The sequence below is a fragment of the Brienomyrus brachyistius genome, unplaced genomic scaffold (assembly GCF_023856365.1).
Source record: "Brienomyrus brachyistius isolate T26 unplaced genomic scaffold, BBRACH_0.4 scaffold90, whole genome shotgun sequence".
Lineage (NCBI taxonomy): Eukaryota > Metazoa > Chordata > Actinopteri > Osteoglossiformes > Mormyridae > Brienomyrus > Brienomyrus brachyistius.
Genome location: NW_026042365.1, coordinates 719,902 through 736,898, shown reverse-complemented (window position 1 = coordinate 736,898; position 16,997 = coordinate 719,902). Strand labels below are relative to the sequence as shown.

General features: G+C 47.2%; 2 protein-coding genes across 4 annotated transcripts in view; one reads left to right on the top strand and one right to left on the bottom strand.

The window, feature by feature from the left end:
* Positions 1–8,642, bottom strand: part of LOC125727194 (protein Shroom4-like) — a 33,952-nt gene extending 25,310 nt beyond the window's left edge. For all 3 annotated transcript variants that reach the window (XM_049003907.1, XM_049003908.1, XM_049003910.1), the window contains exon 1: positions 8,364–8,642. In XM_049003907.1, the coding sequence (XP_048859864.1) occupies positions 8,364–8,486 (123 nt within the window). In that variant the 5' untranslated portion in view covers positions 8,487–8,642. The remainder of the gene's footprint in view (positions 1–8,363) is intronic.
* Positions 8,643–12,369: 3,727 nt separating this feature from the next.
* Positions 12,370–14,540, top strand: bmp15 (bone morphogenetic protein 15). The gene is made up of 2 exons (XM_049003911.1): positions 12,370–12,883; positions 13,129–14,540. The coding sequence occupies exons 1-2, from the start codon at positions 12,565–12,567 to the stop codon at positions 13,986–13,988; spliced, it is 1,179 nt and encodes a 392-aa protein (XP_048859868.1). The 5' UTR covers positions 12,370–12,564; the 3' UTR covers positions 13,989–14,540.
* The last annotated feature ends 2,457 nt before the right edge of the window (positions 14,541–16,997 follow it).

Sequence of the window (16,997 nt, the reverse complement as noted above, 5' to 3'; positions counted from 1 at the left end):
AAACCCCCGATGACTAAATTTACACCACGTCCCCTCATCCACGACTGAAAGCTCCTGCAGAAAAGTGATGAGGTATGAAGTGCCTTTAAAGAAGTACTTGATCACTGTTTTCCCACAATGCAATGCTACTTCGTCCTCATAACAATGCCTGGAAAATAAAGGCAGAGGGGAATTACACTGTCGCATCTCAGTCTTGAGAAAGGGGCTGAAGTTTTATCATGAATCATTTCTTTGTCTGTGTTGCTGTTCTCTCTAGGGGGCAGAATGATTGATGGACTGATGATGATTGAGGGCACTGTAAGATCCAGAACCTAGATGCTAGCGTCACTGGGAAAGGCTACATAAAAGCCTGCTGACGGGTTCTCTTCCTCCCTCGGTGTGCTGTGCTGTTCCAGTTAATATCGTATGGATTTGTGCAACGTGGTTCTGCCTAACAAGAGCCATTATTAAAGTGTTTAAAGAAAATGTTTGTCTTATTTAGCAGTAAAAACGGTCCAATACATATCAGTCCAGTAGATCTCACAGGTGATCATTCGATTATTTTCCACGATCTTAGTACTCCTGAAGGTTTGATGGTAACCGTTATATTTACTGGATTTTCAGGAAGGTAGGTTTGATGGCCAGGCAGCCTGCGATTAACCTAAAAAAAAAAAAAACGAACTAATTACATCTGCAACGGTTTAGCGTTAGTCATTAAAGGTGACGAGGGACGGGGGTAGGCCTCACTGCGAGGCCACATCACGTGTCGGGCAGAGCCAGAAGCTGGCACCCGTACAGAGCCGCCTCCCACATGCACACAGACGTGCGTCTGTGCTGATTCCCCGTGGGCACGCCGGCGGTCAGCTCCCGGCATGTTTTTCCATGGGTGTCGGCCACTGAGACAGCCAGCTAAAGCTGCATCACACTCACATGGGATTGTGTTCGTTAGAAACCTCCCAATCGATCAGGGGCCCTAGGGACATACATACTGCTGAAGCATTCTGAAGGATACAGTCAAGCTTGCATCCCATCTAGGATGTAGGCCAACCCCTACCCTATGTAATTCTAGGTTCGTGCCATGACTCTTCTCCAGTTGAGTGCTTAGAGGATGGATGGGTGGATACATGGAAATTTAACACTCTGTGGTGTCACTTGAGCACTGTAAGAGTGCGCAAAGATTAACACTGTAAAAACAACACTCATTGCACTCTGTAAAGTGTTAAATGTAACACTGATTGGCATAGGACACATATCCCATCCCAGATTAAACGTATGGATGTATCTCAAATTAGCAGGGATATAAGGGTGATAAACTTTTAAATTAGTTTTCATCTAGGTTTTGAAGAATTACCTGGAGAAAGGTGTGTCCAGAGTGCTGACAAAGTGTTTAATAGCATCTAAGAAAGACCTGCAGCTATGATTTAATGTTAGATGACAGCACAGCAGAGAATAGTCACACTGAAGTCATTGGGAGGAAAAATGCAATAAGCAGAATTATTGGACTGTAGAAATACTTCACAATAAATATGTAATTTCTTTTTTTATAAATAAATATTTAATGATATGCTGGTATCGCAGCAAGTTACATGGCGTCAGCTGTGATCATCAAGCCATCAGACAGTATGCTGTACTTAAACTGGAACAAATCCCTAAGGCAGAGTTAACACCACACACAAGCCAGAAGGGGGTGAGTTCTACAGCCTACTGCCATTGTGACCACGACCATGATAATCAAGCGGTTGGTTTCCGTCCCTGGCCCATAATCACCCCAGCAGGTTAACAGGACATAGTGTTACAGAAATACAGTGGAACGGATTAGGCATGGAGTTGGGTGGGGGTGCTCTCCCACCAGAGCGAGGGTTTTGGGAATCCTGAGTACATCGCGGGACTCGGACGGCAGTAAACAGACGGTGAGCAGAGAGACCGCACACGCTGAGAGCGGGGGGAGGGGGCATCCGCGGGGGGGCATCCCAGATACCTGCCTGTCCCGTCCCATACCCCCCCCCCGCGCAGACCACCCAGGGCTGGCAAAAAGTGGGGAACGTAAACACTGCGTAAATGTCACAATGTGACCGACTCGAATTTCACAGAGGGCGCCGGATAAAACCAGCCTAGCACATAAACTGAACGTTTAGCCGTTTCCGATTATTACGTTTAATATTGATATTGCTGGCAAGGCAGCTGAAATGCATAACATGCTTCTCCGAATCATATGCATGCGGTTTTAATTGCGGCATCCTTTCTCGCCTGCAATGCATGGCGGCGGAGCCTGATTTCCGCGCTGGATGTCAGTGTGGTCTCTATCTCCGCATGTCTGTCGGTCGCTAACACGGACTTCCTGAACGCCCATTGCACTCGCATGCCGCGTCCTCAGACCTCGCATACAACCCCAGTCTCATTCTGTTCCATCCTGCCCTCCGATTTCTCCCCATTTAACAGCCACGGAGACTCGGACGACGAGCTGTGGCTCTTTCTGCGGCCGGGCGCACTTTAATGAAGATGCCGTCTCCAGACAGCTCGTTACCCCCAGTGGACACACGGGCTCCCGTAACGCCGCCCCCAACAAAAGACAGGGGGGCAGAGGCGCCCCCTCCCGTCCCTCCCCCAAAAGCAGCCGGCTGAGACCTTGTTTTAACCCTTACCATTCCAATCCAAAATGTACCCCCCCCTCCCCTGGCCACCCCACTGACAGCCAAAAGCACTGACGGATTCCAAGGTCATTTAGACACGACTTATTAATTTTAAATAGACTCACACAAAAACAAAGTGTAACTTCTAACGAAAGCAACCGACCACTACTGGCAGTATAAGGAGAGGCGAAGAGGCAGGATGGGCCCCTATTTCGGCAGCTCCAAGGCGGACCGGGGCTCAGCTTTTGGACGGCGGCGCGGACCTCCAGCAGGGGGCTGGGTTTGGCCGTCGAGGAATCTGGACACGATTCACTGTCAAAGTGGGCGAGAAAATCGCAGCCAACTTGTAAGCGACTTGAGGATAAAGTTGAGGGGCGGGGCCACAGCGAGCAGCAAGGCTTCTGATTGGACAGCAGGTCTTGTGTGACCCACTTCTGGCCTCGATACTGTGGGTCGTCCCCCCCGATTTCACGTCCACGAAGCCAAAGAGTGGCCGTCTAAACAACTGAGGCATCTAAGCTGAACGAAATGACTCTACCTAAAAAAAAAAACACCTACACTGCTTTTAACAGTAAGGTTTTGTTTTAGTGTTTTTTAAAACAACACAGATGGAATTTACATTTGGGGAAAAGTGATTCTTTTTCTCTCCCCCCACATTCCGCGATTCATTTGCCTCCCTCTGGTCTGCGCTGACTAATCCTGTTTGCACAGACGTCTCTGCGTATTACCTTGACCGTTCGCAAGTTCGCTTATGTCACTGTGCTCCCAGCAAGAAACGCACCAGTATGTAATCCTCACCGACGAAAAGGGCCCGGTCCATTTTGAAAGGGACTCTAAAGGAAATATGTGTATGTGCTTAACAACGTTAAACATGTGTGTTTTACATATCCTGCCTGCCATTTTTGGACCGACTCACCTAAGAGAAGCCATTGAACTTCATCCAAGGTATGTAAAGAATTAGGGTAGGGAGACATCAGCCTCTTATTCATTCAGGATTCGACTCTGAAAATGGCAAACTTGGGAAAATAAAGGTCTACAGGATAGACTGGGGACAATAGTTAATTTTTTTTATTTCAATTTTTAGAAATTGTATAAAAATAACAACTAAAACATTTTTTTTCTTTTCAAAGTAAAGTCATACCAGTTTACTAATCGTCAGTGGCGTTTGGAAGAATCTCAGTTATGCAGGAAGAATTCTGCCTTTGAACAACTGACCTCATTCCACAAGTCCATGATCTCCCCTAATGACCCAGAATCTGCACATTCATTCATTCATTCATTCATTCATTCATTCAGCATATCACAGTTCATATTATAAATATACCGTCAGGTTATTAACACGTCGCTCTCAAGCTGACTGTAACAATATCAGGTAATCTGACTGGCTTTTACGACGATAGTAAAACAGACCATTTACCCTCAGAGGACGGGGGCAGATGCCTCGGGGCTGAAGGGGCCCCGCAAAGCGTATAAATAAGATAAATCAGGCCGTCTGAAGCACAGTGACAGCAGGAGGCAGAGTCTGATGAGGCTACCGGCCGTGGCTATCTTTAACGGCACGCTGCTAAAGCATTCACACGCTAACGAGCGTGAAACGACCTCGCCCTTGGCGAAAACGCCCGGCGGGGGGGGAAACGCTCGGGCGACCTCCCTCTACGGTCGGTTTCCAGGACGACGGGTCTAACAGACGAGCACGGACGCCGGCCGGCTAAACCACTTTAGGGAGCCTCTTTGACCTGATGGGGCGCCTGGATCCTAAATCCTCTCAGTGCCACGTCCGAGCCTGTTGGCATTTGGTTAAAATGTCTGGCACCAGATTGCGAGACGTCCAATCACATGCTGAGGAGCAGCCAATGACAGCCCAGCCAGGTCCTCTGGCACAATCCAGCCAAGACATTGAGGCAGGCGAGCTTTCCGTCATGGACCAGCTGCAGGACACCTCCGCCCACGGGGGCCGCCCAATCCCATCCTGGAGAGTGATAAGTGATTACACCAGGACACACCCAGTTAGCTTAGTGCTCAGAGACTGTGTGGGACTCTGTGGAGTTGATCAGAAGGTTGTCGGTTCAAATCTTAGTGTCAGCAGAGTGAGGTCACCATTGGATCCTTGAGCTAGGCCCTTAATCTCCAACTGCTCCAGGAGCTGCCTGACTTCGCTTTGTAAACTGTATGTAGCTGCAGATACAAGTGGCAGCCAAATGAATGCACCTCTGAACGATTCTCTGCTCTTTAGCATCGTAGTCTAGAGGCAGGGAACAGAGTGTAACGGAGATCCAGCACTTATCAAAGCAAGGTGAAAAGGGGTCTGCTACTGCTCCTCCCAGCCACCAGGGGGCAACACCCACTCCTTCCTGTTTAGGCCACCGTTTGCTCTTTGGTCGACCACACATACAGCCACATGGATCCGTTCACGTGTGACACCCAACGAAAGCCACAGCGCCCCGACAGGAATCTGGCAGTGGGGAGGGGAGGTCACTGATGTCACTGAAAAGTCGCAAGGTCACTGGTCACTGCACACCCCCACACGCGCGTGGCTGCCTCTTAAGATTCCCGAGATAAGAAATGTGCTTTCTCTAAAACATTAACTTCCCCTGAATAAACACTGGCTTAAATTTAGGGAGAGTTTGGGATACCCAAGTGGATTTGCCGTCTCGCTGGACGACAATTTACTGGAGTGAGACTGAACCCGAGAAGCATAATTACTAAAACCAACAACCAGTTGATGACGACATAAATAACCTGAACGGAGGGAAAACACCATGGAATAGAATGTACAGGCTGTTGGGGAAGGGCACTCTTCGAATTTAAAACCAGCCATTTCCTTTCACAGCCACCACCTAAAGAATTATACCAGGGTTAGGAAAGACTCTCCTTCACAGCGATGTTTCTCAAACTGGACCCTGGGAGCTGGGAGGGAGCAACGGGCAGCATCTGGGGAACTGTGTGAGAAACGCTGCTCCAGACTGCGTTAGGCATTACAGTTCCCATAGCAAAGATCCCACTCATTTACATAAAAGTCACGTAAAGTCCAAGGTCCACAGTGCATAATTTTCTGAATTTCTGAACAGGAAAACTTTCTGTATGAAAACCAGCAGGACTGAGAAACATATACGGTTAACTGGTCAAACCTGCACAAGCCGGCACACTTCTCCAGTGCTGTGTGGCGGGGGATCCAGTTGGTCGGCTATGTCCCGAGGGCGTCCATACAGCAACTGATCTTAATGCTAAGCGGGTTCGTAAGTTCTGACCCCAGCCAATCCAGTTCTTGGGCACCCGCAATCAGTCCATGTTTTTGCTCCCTCCGCGCTCCCTGCCTGGGAGGGAAAAAGTGACCGGTATGTGCATCCCCAAAGACCGGACTGGGAAACACTGGTCTATAGGAACGGTGGAGCTGATCTGTCGAGTCTAACCCTTGCCTTTTGCTCATCTAGTTCTACATAGATTGCATTTCGTTTGACTGCTAAAACAGAAGTACAAGTGAGAATAACTTCATGTGTGAAACTACAAGCAACTTGCATCAGTTCCGGATTTTTAAAATTCAAATAACCAATATAAATGTGGAAAAAGATTAACCAAAACGCTGCCCATTACAACAGGGCGCAAGGGTGAAAGTTATTTGGATCAGATAAGACCCGGTAAAACCACGGGACCCCGGGGGGGTGGTTCAGCACGTGTTTCCGGTCCCATACTTTGTAACTCCGAAAAGTGGGACCCATACCTTGACTTCGGCCCATTCAAAGACACACATGGGGTCCAGGGGGACTGCTATTCCCCCAGGCTGCCAACAGGATGTGTGGCCAACATCCCCCTCCCCCCCAACCACACACACACCAGGAAATTACATAAGGAGTTCCTACACCCCCAGCCCAAGAGTAGAAAGGAAGGATCCAAATGGTCAATGTAGCCTTTGACTAAGTAAGCCCTTCTTCTCTCCAGCGCTCGGTGTTAACCTGGGGTCAGTGGAACGTGAGGCACATGCATCAGGAGGGTTGGCAGGGTGGCAGGCAGAATGTCTGACTGACATCTCATCACAAACATTCCACCTCAACGGCGATAACAACAACATCTTGTGAAACCGTAAAGTCAAATTTAAGATCATTAACCCCCATCTCTGCCCAACAGCGGAGGTTCAGTCGCTGAAATGGAAGCCTAAATCACCTTTGTGGGGTTACTTTGGGGCAAAATGTCATGGGCTCTTAGAACAAATGGGTCATTTATCAACTGGTATGCAAAATGTGTGTATCGGTGAACTGCCAGCAAGTAATAAGGAACTTAACCATAACTATGCCTATTTTCAAGCACTTGATGCATGACAAATATTTGCCCTATCAAATCAAATATTATCTTAGAATGCGACTGTCAAACCATTATTTAGAAACCTGTATACAAACACCACTGATTTAGCTATCCTCTTGCATATACTTCACTACAATTCAGGCTACCATTTCAACACTTCCTTTAAGCAGTTCCAGATTAATGTGTAATCCCGAACATCGTGCCACACAGAACAAAAAAAATAGATGCAAGACACATTTCCCCCGCAGATCAATAAAAACTTATTTTTAAAATTCAGCTTTAAAAAAACTGAACATCTTTCGCCAAATCGTTGTCAAAACACCACGTGAAGAACGGGTATGAGTTTTGTAGGGAAATCTTAAGGCTCAACACATTTAATGCCGGCTCACTTCATTACAGTTCTGAGGGTTAACCGTTCACACCGACTGATGCACAAGAAAAGATCAAATATTAGAGCCAAAACTCACGAAAGTCTATTATCACGTGGGGCAACTCCCTAAATTAATGTCTCCAATCGGTGGCTTCTTTGAACACTCTCAGGAAAAAATGGTAAAAATTTGTACCTTTGCTTGTCACTGGGGTTGTACCTTTGTACTTGTTCCTTTTAAAGTACAGAAATTGATTCTGATGAACATCCCAAAGGTACAAACAACATTAATGTACCATCAATGGTACAGAAGTGTTCTTCAGAGTCCATATCTGTACCTTAAATTAGACTAAACGGTACATTTACCTACAGCTAAGGGTAATTGGCAGACCCGTGAGGGTACAGCCCCGGTGACAAGCAAAGGGACATTTTTTTAAATTCTTTTTTCATTGGGAAATCAACGGCTAGAAACCTGAAAAACTTTTTGGGTCCGACAAATTAATTGTACATTTTGGGGAAAATGAAGTTTAAGTAGTTACAGCTCGCCCGTGGAAGCAGCATAACAAACGAGTATTAATTATCTTAAAGATTGTTAATGGTGCATGTTTTAGCACCGCTACGGACTCTGAAGTGGAAAGCGTGAGACGCTATTTCAAAAACTGAGCTATTATAGGGGTCATTTACTTAAGGAAACAAGCCATTAACAAATCTGAAGACAATGGCAGCCAAAAACGCCAAGTCCGAACAGTAACTCCTGCTAACGGGGAGGCATAGAGGTCCCAGCGTCTCCATTTGCTGCTGACACAGTAAATATACTAAACATGTACTCAATACACGCCGTTCAATACTTCAGACTTATCCGTATGCAAAGTTAGTTAATGAACGGAATTGCATGTTTATCATCGACGCGATGCACCCGAAAGTTAAGCAGTGACCGGCAAACCGTCTATAACTTTGATGCTAAAGAGATCTGGCGATCTAGCAGAGTCCATTGGGTCTGATCTGCCCCAAGATCCCGATCGCTGCGATCAGAGCGGGATCCCGCACATGCGGGCGTCCGATACGGGAACCAACAAACGGCAGCAACTTACTTTGGTGATAATGAGCGGTTCTCCGTGCTCCAGCCCCCCTTTCAGCGTGAAGCCCCAAGGAGCGCCTCCCTGAAGCTGGACCTGGGTATGCTGGAATGACACCAGTTGCTCCACCGTTTCCATTCTGTCTGTCCCGGAGTCAATGGAGGTCTGCCGCGCGATCCCACGTCTCCATCAGGCACCCTCGCCCGGGACGACAACGAGGGAGAGGACTGGGGATGGGGGGGGAGGAAATACCTCTGCACTCTCTTACATGGAAGAAGCGTGACTCCCGGGGAGTTTGAGTGGCAGGGAAATAGGGGGGGGGATCAGCTTCAAAAGTCCGATGTGGATTGCGGAAGGGGGAGGGGTCGCCGCTGCTGCAGCATCAGTTTCATTGTTTCCCCATCTGAGGTCCGCTGCAACCAGAGTTCCCTCGGCGCCAATAGTAAGCGCTCTTTCAGGGGGAAGAGAGCGTTCACGTAAAGAAAAGTTAAATAAATAATCTGCATTAGCGATCTCTCGCAAACGCAATCCTTCGTATGTATATGCAGCCTTATGTCTGTACATGAATGTGTGTTTGTACTCAGTATCAACATGAAGGCAACACAGTGCGCATTCAGGCGCTCTTCTTAAGTAAATAACTGCTCGGACTCCTCCCTGGCAGTGGAAATATTTGAGAGAAAATTAATGTGCTGCATTAATTAAACTCAATGCATCTGCCGTCCCGACCATCTATAACCAGTTTGCATGTGCAGGATTGAATTTCTGTTTGCCAAATACTCTGCCTTTCTAAATAATATAAACAATCGTCTTTGTATAGTAATACTACATGACTTAAAATGTAAATATATAATCACATCTATCAGCATGTCATTTTAAGCATTTGAAATTAGTGGAGTCGGTTACGCAATTGTATTAAACAGAGCAGGAGTTTTTAATTGTAATAATCCAATGTAAAATAAACCTACCGTTAAAAGTTGATTTCAGTGGGGAAAAAAACATTCTGTTAGGAAGCCTGTAACTCTACAGACATGTTGTGAAATTTTATTTTGGCTCCGTGCGCTGATTATCCCTGATTGGTGCAATTAACATTTTAGAATTCGCAAAAAAAATACTTATAGCTATTAACTTAATGAAAATGTTGAATGTTGTTAATGTGTGATTTATGTTCGTTTCTCCAAAAAATGTGAGGTCAGCTGACTGAACCAGCTGGGATCCTGAGTATATGGCCCCCACCCAGTCCCTTAAACCCTGATATATGTGCTTTTGCCAACTCAGATGCTAACTACACTTTAGTAGACAATGTAAAGCTCAATTACTGTTATATTGGAAATAGAAAGATATTACGTACAATAAAACCAACTTTTGGTACCAGATATTTTATTTTTGTTATATTTATTGAGCCTAAGCATGGCCACGGCAGAGGGATCGGGGCAAACACCCGATATTTTTGGAGACTAACTCATATTACATCTCTAGGTTAAAACTGACATTAACTGTCTTGTCCTACCCAGAACTCCAGCCCACTTCCTTAGGGATGACATTTATGGCAACTATAATTAGCCTGTCGAGATAAAAACGTAAAAAAACACTGTGCGAATTAACTGAATTTCCTCCTTGACTTCAGCGAGTGATGTCATTGCTCAGCACTGCACGATACACCGGTTTAGCGTCATCGCGCATGCGCAGCAATCACATCGCATTTATTGGCACTGGTCTGTTGACGCAATTCGCAGCAATCTGGCACACTTTATTAGCGCGCCAACACAATAGGTTCTGTTTGGCTGTGGTTTACTTGTGGTAATTGCATCTCTTTTTGTTTTGTGAATATCGCAATATAACTCGCATATATTTCACGTACGGCGATATGATACCGTGCAGCAATATCATTGTTACCGAAGGCACATATAGCCTATATACTAGAATAACTTAACTTTAATTATATTTGGAGCATATGCAGAAAGCCTAGACTAGGTCTGATAAGCAATAAAATGACAATTAAAATGCCCCATTTGTTTATCACACAGAGGGACATCCTGGCAATGATTATATTCATGTATGCATTTTCTAGAATTCTTAAAGTCACAGAGTGAGTCTGAGTGAGTCCCTAAAATCTGATGCTTTCACAAGCTTGGAGCGCTCATTGTTCTATAAGCTGCATCACAAAACCATAACAATTCTAGCCGTTCCTTCCCTAGAGAACAAAAATAAATCATCTGGTCTCGACATGGCTACCAGTGTGACCTCTCTGATTACAAGAAAATGGGCGTGTCATCAAAATATGCAAATATTTTGCTTTTCAGAGAATAACAAGGAGCAGCATGCATTGGCCAGAACAGAGTCCTACACTGAAATCAGCAGAAAACCTCTGCATTCCGGATGGCTGGGAAGGCAGCGGAGCTTAGCGAAGCCGCGAAGCACATTTGGGGGCAACGGCACCTGCTGTCTCACAAGAAACACTGCGGGTGCAGGTTCTTGGGATGGCCTCTCAATCAGCCAATAACAGAGGGTCCCCAGGACTGTTTTATTAATGGCTGATTGAGAGGTCGTCCCAAAAACACACAACAGCTCTCCATAGATCAGGTTCCCCACCTCTGGTCTAGGATCTCTACATCTATATCTATAGTGCATGTCTATGATGCATCTATATCTATGATGTTGGACCAGTGTTTCTCAACCCGATATCAGCTGCAGGTAATATCCACAGCCACCTGATGTGTTTCCTTTCCAGATTGTGCCATTTAAGGATTCATTTCTTTTTAATCCCAGAAGCACACACACCTATGCCCTCTATCATACCATAATGCTGTGATTGCGCCAGCTCAAATCCAGGCTCATCAGAGTGATGTCACCTTCGGGCCCCTGGGTGAGGCCCCTGATCCCCCAACTGCCTCAAAGACTGGCTGACCATGCTTTCTCAGCTGTAAGTCGCTTAGGATGAAAGCATATGCTAAATAAATCAACAAATAGTAATTGTAATTGTAATAGAAATAGTAATTGTGGGTAGTGGTGGCTTAATGGTTAGGGAAGCACACTTGTAATTGAAAGGTTACAGGTTCGAATCCCCGCCCAACAAGGCACCACTGAGGTGCCCTGACCAAGGTACTGCCCCCAAGCACTGCTCCCCAGGTGCTGAATTAGCTGCCCCAGTTATGTCACAGTGTCACATATGGGTTAAATACAGAGGATGCATTTTGTTGTTGTGTGCTGCGGTGTGTCAGCAATGACAACAGGCCACTTAATTCTAAACAATGTGGGTCCCCTTGATCGAATGCATTTTATTGACGTGTACTGTAACTGCCAACAGCACAGCACTAAACATATTCAGTTTAAAGGAGATGCCCCCCCCCCCCATCTAGAAGAGTAACAGACATTCCCAGCATTCTTCCACAAACACCCATGGAGGCATGAGGCCCTGTCACACAGGCATCAGTCTCTGCCAGGTACCCTGCTCACTGACCCAGTGGTCTGGGACACACCAGACTGAGATTAAGGGCTCCTCTGTATAATTACAGGAATCAGAGCAACAGTGCAGTTCAGAGAGCCTTTGATAGAGCTGCAGCTCACTTTTAATTTAGCTTTATTAAACTAATTCAAGTTTCAAACCGATTTTGACTTTGTAGAAAATTCCTCTATTAAGTTCGCCATACCAAAATGTCAAAAGCAAATACGTGCACGTCAAGATAAACCGTCGTGGTAATTAAAACCATTCCATAAATCTGTTTCTTTTTTTACGGGTCTAACTTTGTAAATATCTGTTATGTAATTGGACAGAAAGAAAATGATCTCTGCCAGCAAGATCAGAGCATTCCTTCGTTTTCCATGTAAACAACCTTAAAAGAAACGTACGGTCTTTCCATCAAATGGTGGGTTATACAAAGATATAAGCCATAATAACGCGTGCTCAGGAGATATTTATACATGTTAATGAATGTATACTAATATAGGGTGCATCATCGGTCTTTTCCAACACACACTACAAATGTTAAGGAAACAAAGACGTATAAAGAGGATGTCAAACGGAACTGCATCCCTTCGGCGTCATGAAGCGTAATTCGGCGGCGGACGTGGAGGGTTAATTGGGGTCACAGGAAAAAAGAAAAAACATCACCGTCAAATACAATACGTGGGGTGGCCGGTGCAACGTCGATGTCTGGCCTTACGAGTTTTGGACGATGGTAGCCTTTCTGGGTGCAAGTGTTTGCTCCAGAAGTTAAACATGAAGGCTGCCGGCAATTGCACATTTTTCCGGTTTTTAGCACTGATGCATCTGTTCCCGAAGCCGTCCGCTTTCAAGCCGCCGGCGTGGCTCGGCGACGCGTCCCCGCTGCCCCTTGGAGCTGATCTGAATTTCAAAACGCTGACGAAGGAGCAGCACGCCGATCAGGGCTTGCAGTTCATGCTGAATCTGTACCGAAGAGCTGCAGACGAGGACGGGAGACCCCGGCAGTCTCGGGCGTTTGGCTGCAACACGGTCCGCTTGATTCGCCCGAGCCGCCCCGACGCCGGACAGAGGCGCCGCGCCTCCGTCTCCTTCGGTGAGTTACTCCAGCCACTTTCTTTCCCCTTTGTTTAGAATCGTCATCAGTCGTTGAAATTTCACTAGGTCTTGTTTGTTCCAAATCCTTAACATCATTGCTTCTAGTTAGTGATTTTGTCGAATTGTACTACTTTAAAATACTGAGTGATTAACGTGGTACAGGCTGCGTGTTCAGGATTGCACTCCTTTTTACTGCTGGGTGTTTAATCATCTAGCCACGGCTCATGTACTGTTTTATCTTAGACCAGCAGCACACGTACAGGTTGGACTATGAGCTGAAGATCCTGCCCAGGGAGAGGCTGATGAGGGCCACCTTCATCCACCTGAGATCCTCTGCCTTATCGGGCCTGCCCGTGGCCTGCGAGGTCAGCATCTGGTCTCGGTCTGGGTCTGACCAAGGAGTTCCCTTGGAGGGCAGCGTGGTGCTCGGGCCTCTGGACCAGTGGGCCGAGACGGACGTCACCCCACAGGTGCTCGCGCGGAGGGGCAGCCACCTGACTCTGGCTATGCGGTACTGGTGTGTGAAGGGCAGCCTCTTCGAGCCTCTGGAGATGGAAGGATGGAGGCAGGGAGGTAAGCCTGGAATCTCCTCCTCCAGGGCCCTGCTGAGACTTCCTGCCTTGTTGCTCTACCTGGAGGAGGACGGGGCCCCCAAAGGCTGGGCTGTCCCCACCAAGGTCTCCCCATCCTTCACGTCTGTGTGGCCCCGGCGCCGGAGATCCAAGGAACCAGGCAGCATCGGCTTGGACATTCCCAATTACGTGCGCAAGAGCGCCTCCCCCAAGAACCAGTGCAAACTGCACTCGTATCGCGTCACTTTCCGGGACCTGGGTTGGGATCACTGGATAATTGCCCCGCATGCCTACAACCCCCACTACTGCCAGGGTGACTGTCCCCGCATCTTGCACTATGGCTACAACTCGCCCAACCACGCCATCATCCAGAATTTCATCAGTGAAATGATGGCTGGTGTGGAGGTGCCGTCTCCCTCCTGCGTGCCCTACAAATATAAGCCCATCAGCGTACTCATGATGGAGAAGAATGGTACGGTCACCTACAAGGAGTATGAGGACATGATCGCAGAGTCCTGCACGTGCCGGTAAGCTGGAGGCAGGGCCAGGTGTGTGGCCCCACCCCCCCTGGAGGTGGAGCCACTGTGCTGCACCATGATTGGCTGTTGGGTCTCTTGTTTTAAACTCGCTCGCCTCCTTCCGGGCTCGACTCTGCTCGACAGCGCCGCCCGGTGACCGGAGCACTTACGGAGAAGCAGGGAGCCTCCTGGAATGCGGTCGAGTGCGTGTCGCTCTGTCCCGATCCGGAGAAATTGACAGGCAGCACACGGGATTGGAAATGTGTGTTATTCCGCACTTTACCACTGTCAGCACCTGGTGGAGATCTGCTTGTTTTGGAGTGATGGGTTTAGCCTCAAGATTTTTTAAATGAAAGTCACTCCAATTGTTTTTTTTTTTTCTTCATTTTTAATCGGACGCAGGGAGCTGTAGGACTTCAGGGTTACAAACTGCTCCTCCGTCTCCCCTGATTCCCCAAAATCATGTCTTTTTGCACATTTTGTGGGTCGGCGCGAGTGGCCCTCCCAATGCATGCTTAAAAAAAAAAATGAAAAAAAGAAAAATATTATCTCCTGGCTGCTGTGGGGGGGGTGGGGGGGGGGATGTAATCTATGGGATGTGTGCAATGTGTTTCTGAAAATGTCTTGGCTCTGTTGATTGAATAGTTCTGTGCGAACACATTTTATGATTTATTGCAAGAAATAAAATAAAATGCATTTTTTTGTAAAACTGCTATGCACTTTGTATGCTCTGCTTGCAAATCGACATTTTCTTTTTTTTTTTGCGTGCACTTTGTCAACCCAGAAAGCCATAATGTGGATGGACGTGTTGAATATGATGCCTGTGCATGACGCTAGTGCCCCCTGGTGGTAGCTAGCGGCCTGACACACAGTCTCTCCAGGGTGCTACAAAGGGGATTAAATTTTGGTCTCTCTAGGCCTGAGGAAAGTTTTAAGCTAAGCGATTTTGTAAATGTAGCAGTATTTACATTTTTTTTCTTTTTTTTTTGGTTAATAGTTTTGCGCACTGTCTGTGTAAGCAGGTTGGCTTACATGTGATAATTGTACCCTTCCTAAATGGCCAGTTAATGGAGTCTGGTGTAGTTTAGCTTTGTGATGTGTGTGTGTGGATTGAGCATAAAGTAAGTTTTATGACTGCATTACGGCCTGTTTGCTTGCGTATTTATGTGAATGTCTCCTACTGGAATGGTCATTAACTCATGAGATCAGTTAGGTGTTAGACATGCTTTTAAAGCTACTTATCTGGTTTTGAGGACTGCTGGCCTCTCACAAAGCACTTTGTCCCTGCACCTGTCACATGACCACCTGCCATATTTCCCCGTATATGTGTGCCACTCACATTCACCTCCAGTGTTCGCCAGTCTCTGCTGGTTACACTGTAAGACATTCCTTGCCTAATGCTGTCTTTCAAATCATTTTCAAATCTGTCCTAACTGTCGTGGGACCCGGCAGATTTACGAAGCTCCTGTCGTGTGCAGGGGTAGGTTAACTTCTCTGGGGGGGCCCTAGGCTGACAGCATGGGCAATCGGATCTTGTTTAACAAACCGTTCCGTTTTTTTTCGAGGTGAGGTTTGGCCCTGATGATTGCCAGGCTGTAGCTGTTCTTTCATCCACCCTGGCTGTGCAGTGTTTAGCATTTCTGTCATTTTCAGGTATTACAGCAGAGAACCAACAGCCATATGTAGCATTGTTGACATGCCTCTCCCCCCCCTCTTGCTCTCCGTGGCCAACATGCGTGTTTTTCGTAAATTCCTGGCGCACGCGTTGCTGTAACCCTCCTGACTTCCTGCCACGCCAGCCGCTCTCAGTATTGCTTCCCGCCTTCGTAAACAGATCCTGCACTTTCTGCGCAGTGACCTAACGCAGCCGTTGAGCGTCAATGGCTCGGGGGCGTCCCTGCTGGCGCAAAAGATGTTCCGAGACGTGCTGGACTAGGGCGTCGCGTCTGTCTGCGATCCGCCAAAGGTCGTCCGCGTCTCCAGGTCGAGCGGGAAAGTACCAGCAAAGGTCACGGCTGCTCCCGCGGTAATCAGGCAGGCCACCCGGCTACTCGGAAATTCAACCGCATGAGGAAAGATGTTGAAATTTGTGCTATGAGCCTAACCCCGAAGTGACACTGTGAAATTCCTGTGCTGCGTATTTGGAATTATTTCACATGCAAATAATTAAACTCTGTGACTTGTACGTGGTCTTTGAAGGAGCTGCAGTGGTGACGTGTGAGTTGTAATCGCTTTCCCAGTTGAATATCACAACTGGGAGAGCAGGGCATTCACAGATGTACCTGCACGTCTCCAGTAAATTAAACTGAATTTATTGCTGCCCTCTGACTCAGATTTTTTTTTCTTTGAAATGAGACGCACTTGGGTGTGCGGGACTGCAGTTTGGGAACCGATGCAGCGGATCCTGAGAGCAGGTTCCTGATCTCCTTGGAAGTCGGCAGGGTTATTGGAAGCTTAGGCAAACGCCCTGTAAACAAGAAAAAGCTTGGTCCCGTTTTTCTCTTTTTAAATTTTTGTTCATAAAAACATTTATATTCTTTATGTAGTCGTTGGACTGGGGATGGGATTGAAAACAGACACAGGTTGACAAGGGTGCCTGAGCAGGGGCACAGGAACCGGGGCGGGGGGGGGAACGTGTACCCCCCCAAATATTTCATTTGAATTCCTCCCCCCCTATAAATATTTACACTAAGTTTTGTCCCCCTCAATATCAAACTCTCTCCTATGCTGTTGTGCCTAAGGGTACAAACCACCCTCCAGTGGAGGTCAATCTCCGTACCTGTGATGGGTTTGCAGGCTCGCCAATTTCAGAGGCACCCTTGGTGATTATATTCTGCACCCGCACTGGAAAACACTGATGTAGTTCAGTTTGTACGGTCGATGTTGAAGACCGAACCGAAAAGTAACGCTCTCTGCCCCGTATCCATTGTGAGGCGCCTTGGGCTGGCTGCTTCTCCAACGAACAGCGTGCTGAGCGACAGGCAGTGTAATCGCAGGGTTCGTGCAGTGAGACTGCCGAGTG

What these genes read in the sequence shown, in the direction of transcription:
- bmp15 (XM_049003911.1), top strand. Translation starts at nt 12,565, where the DNA reads ATGAAGGCTGCCGGCAATTGCACATTTTTCCGGTTTTTAGCACTGATG. An exon ending in CCGCGCCTCCGTCTCCTTCG is followed by an intron (nt 12,884 to 13,128) that starts GTGAGTTACTCC and finishes GTTTTATCTTAG; the next exon opens with ACCAGCAGCACACGTACAGG.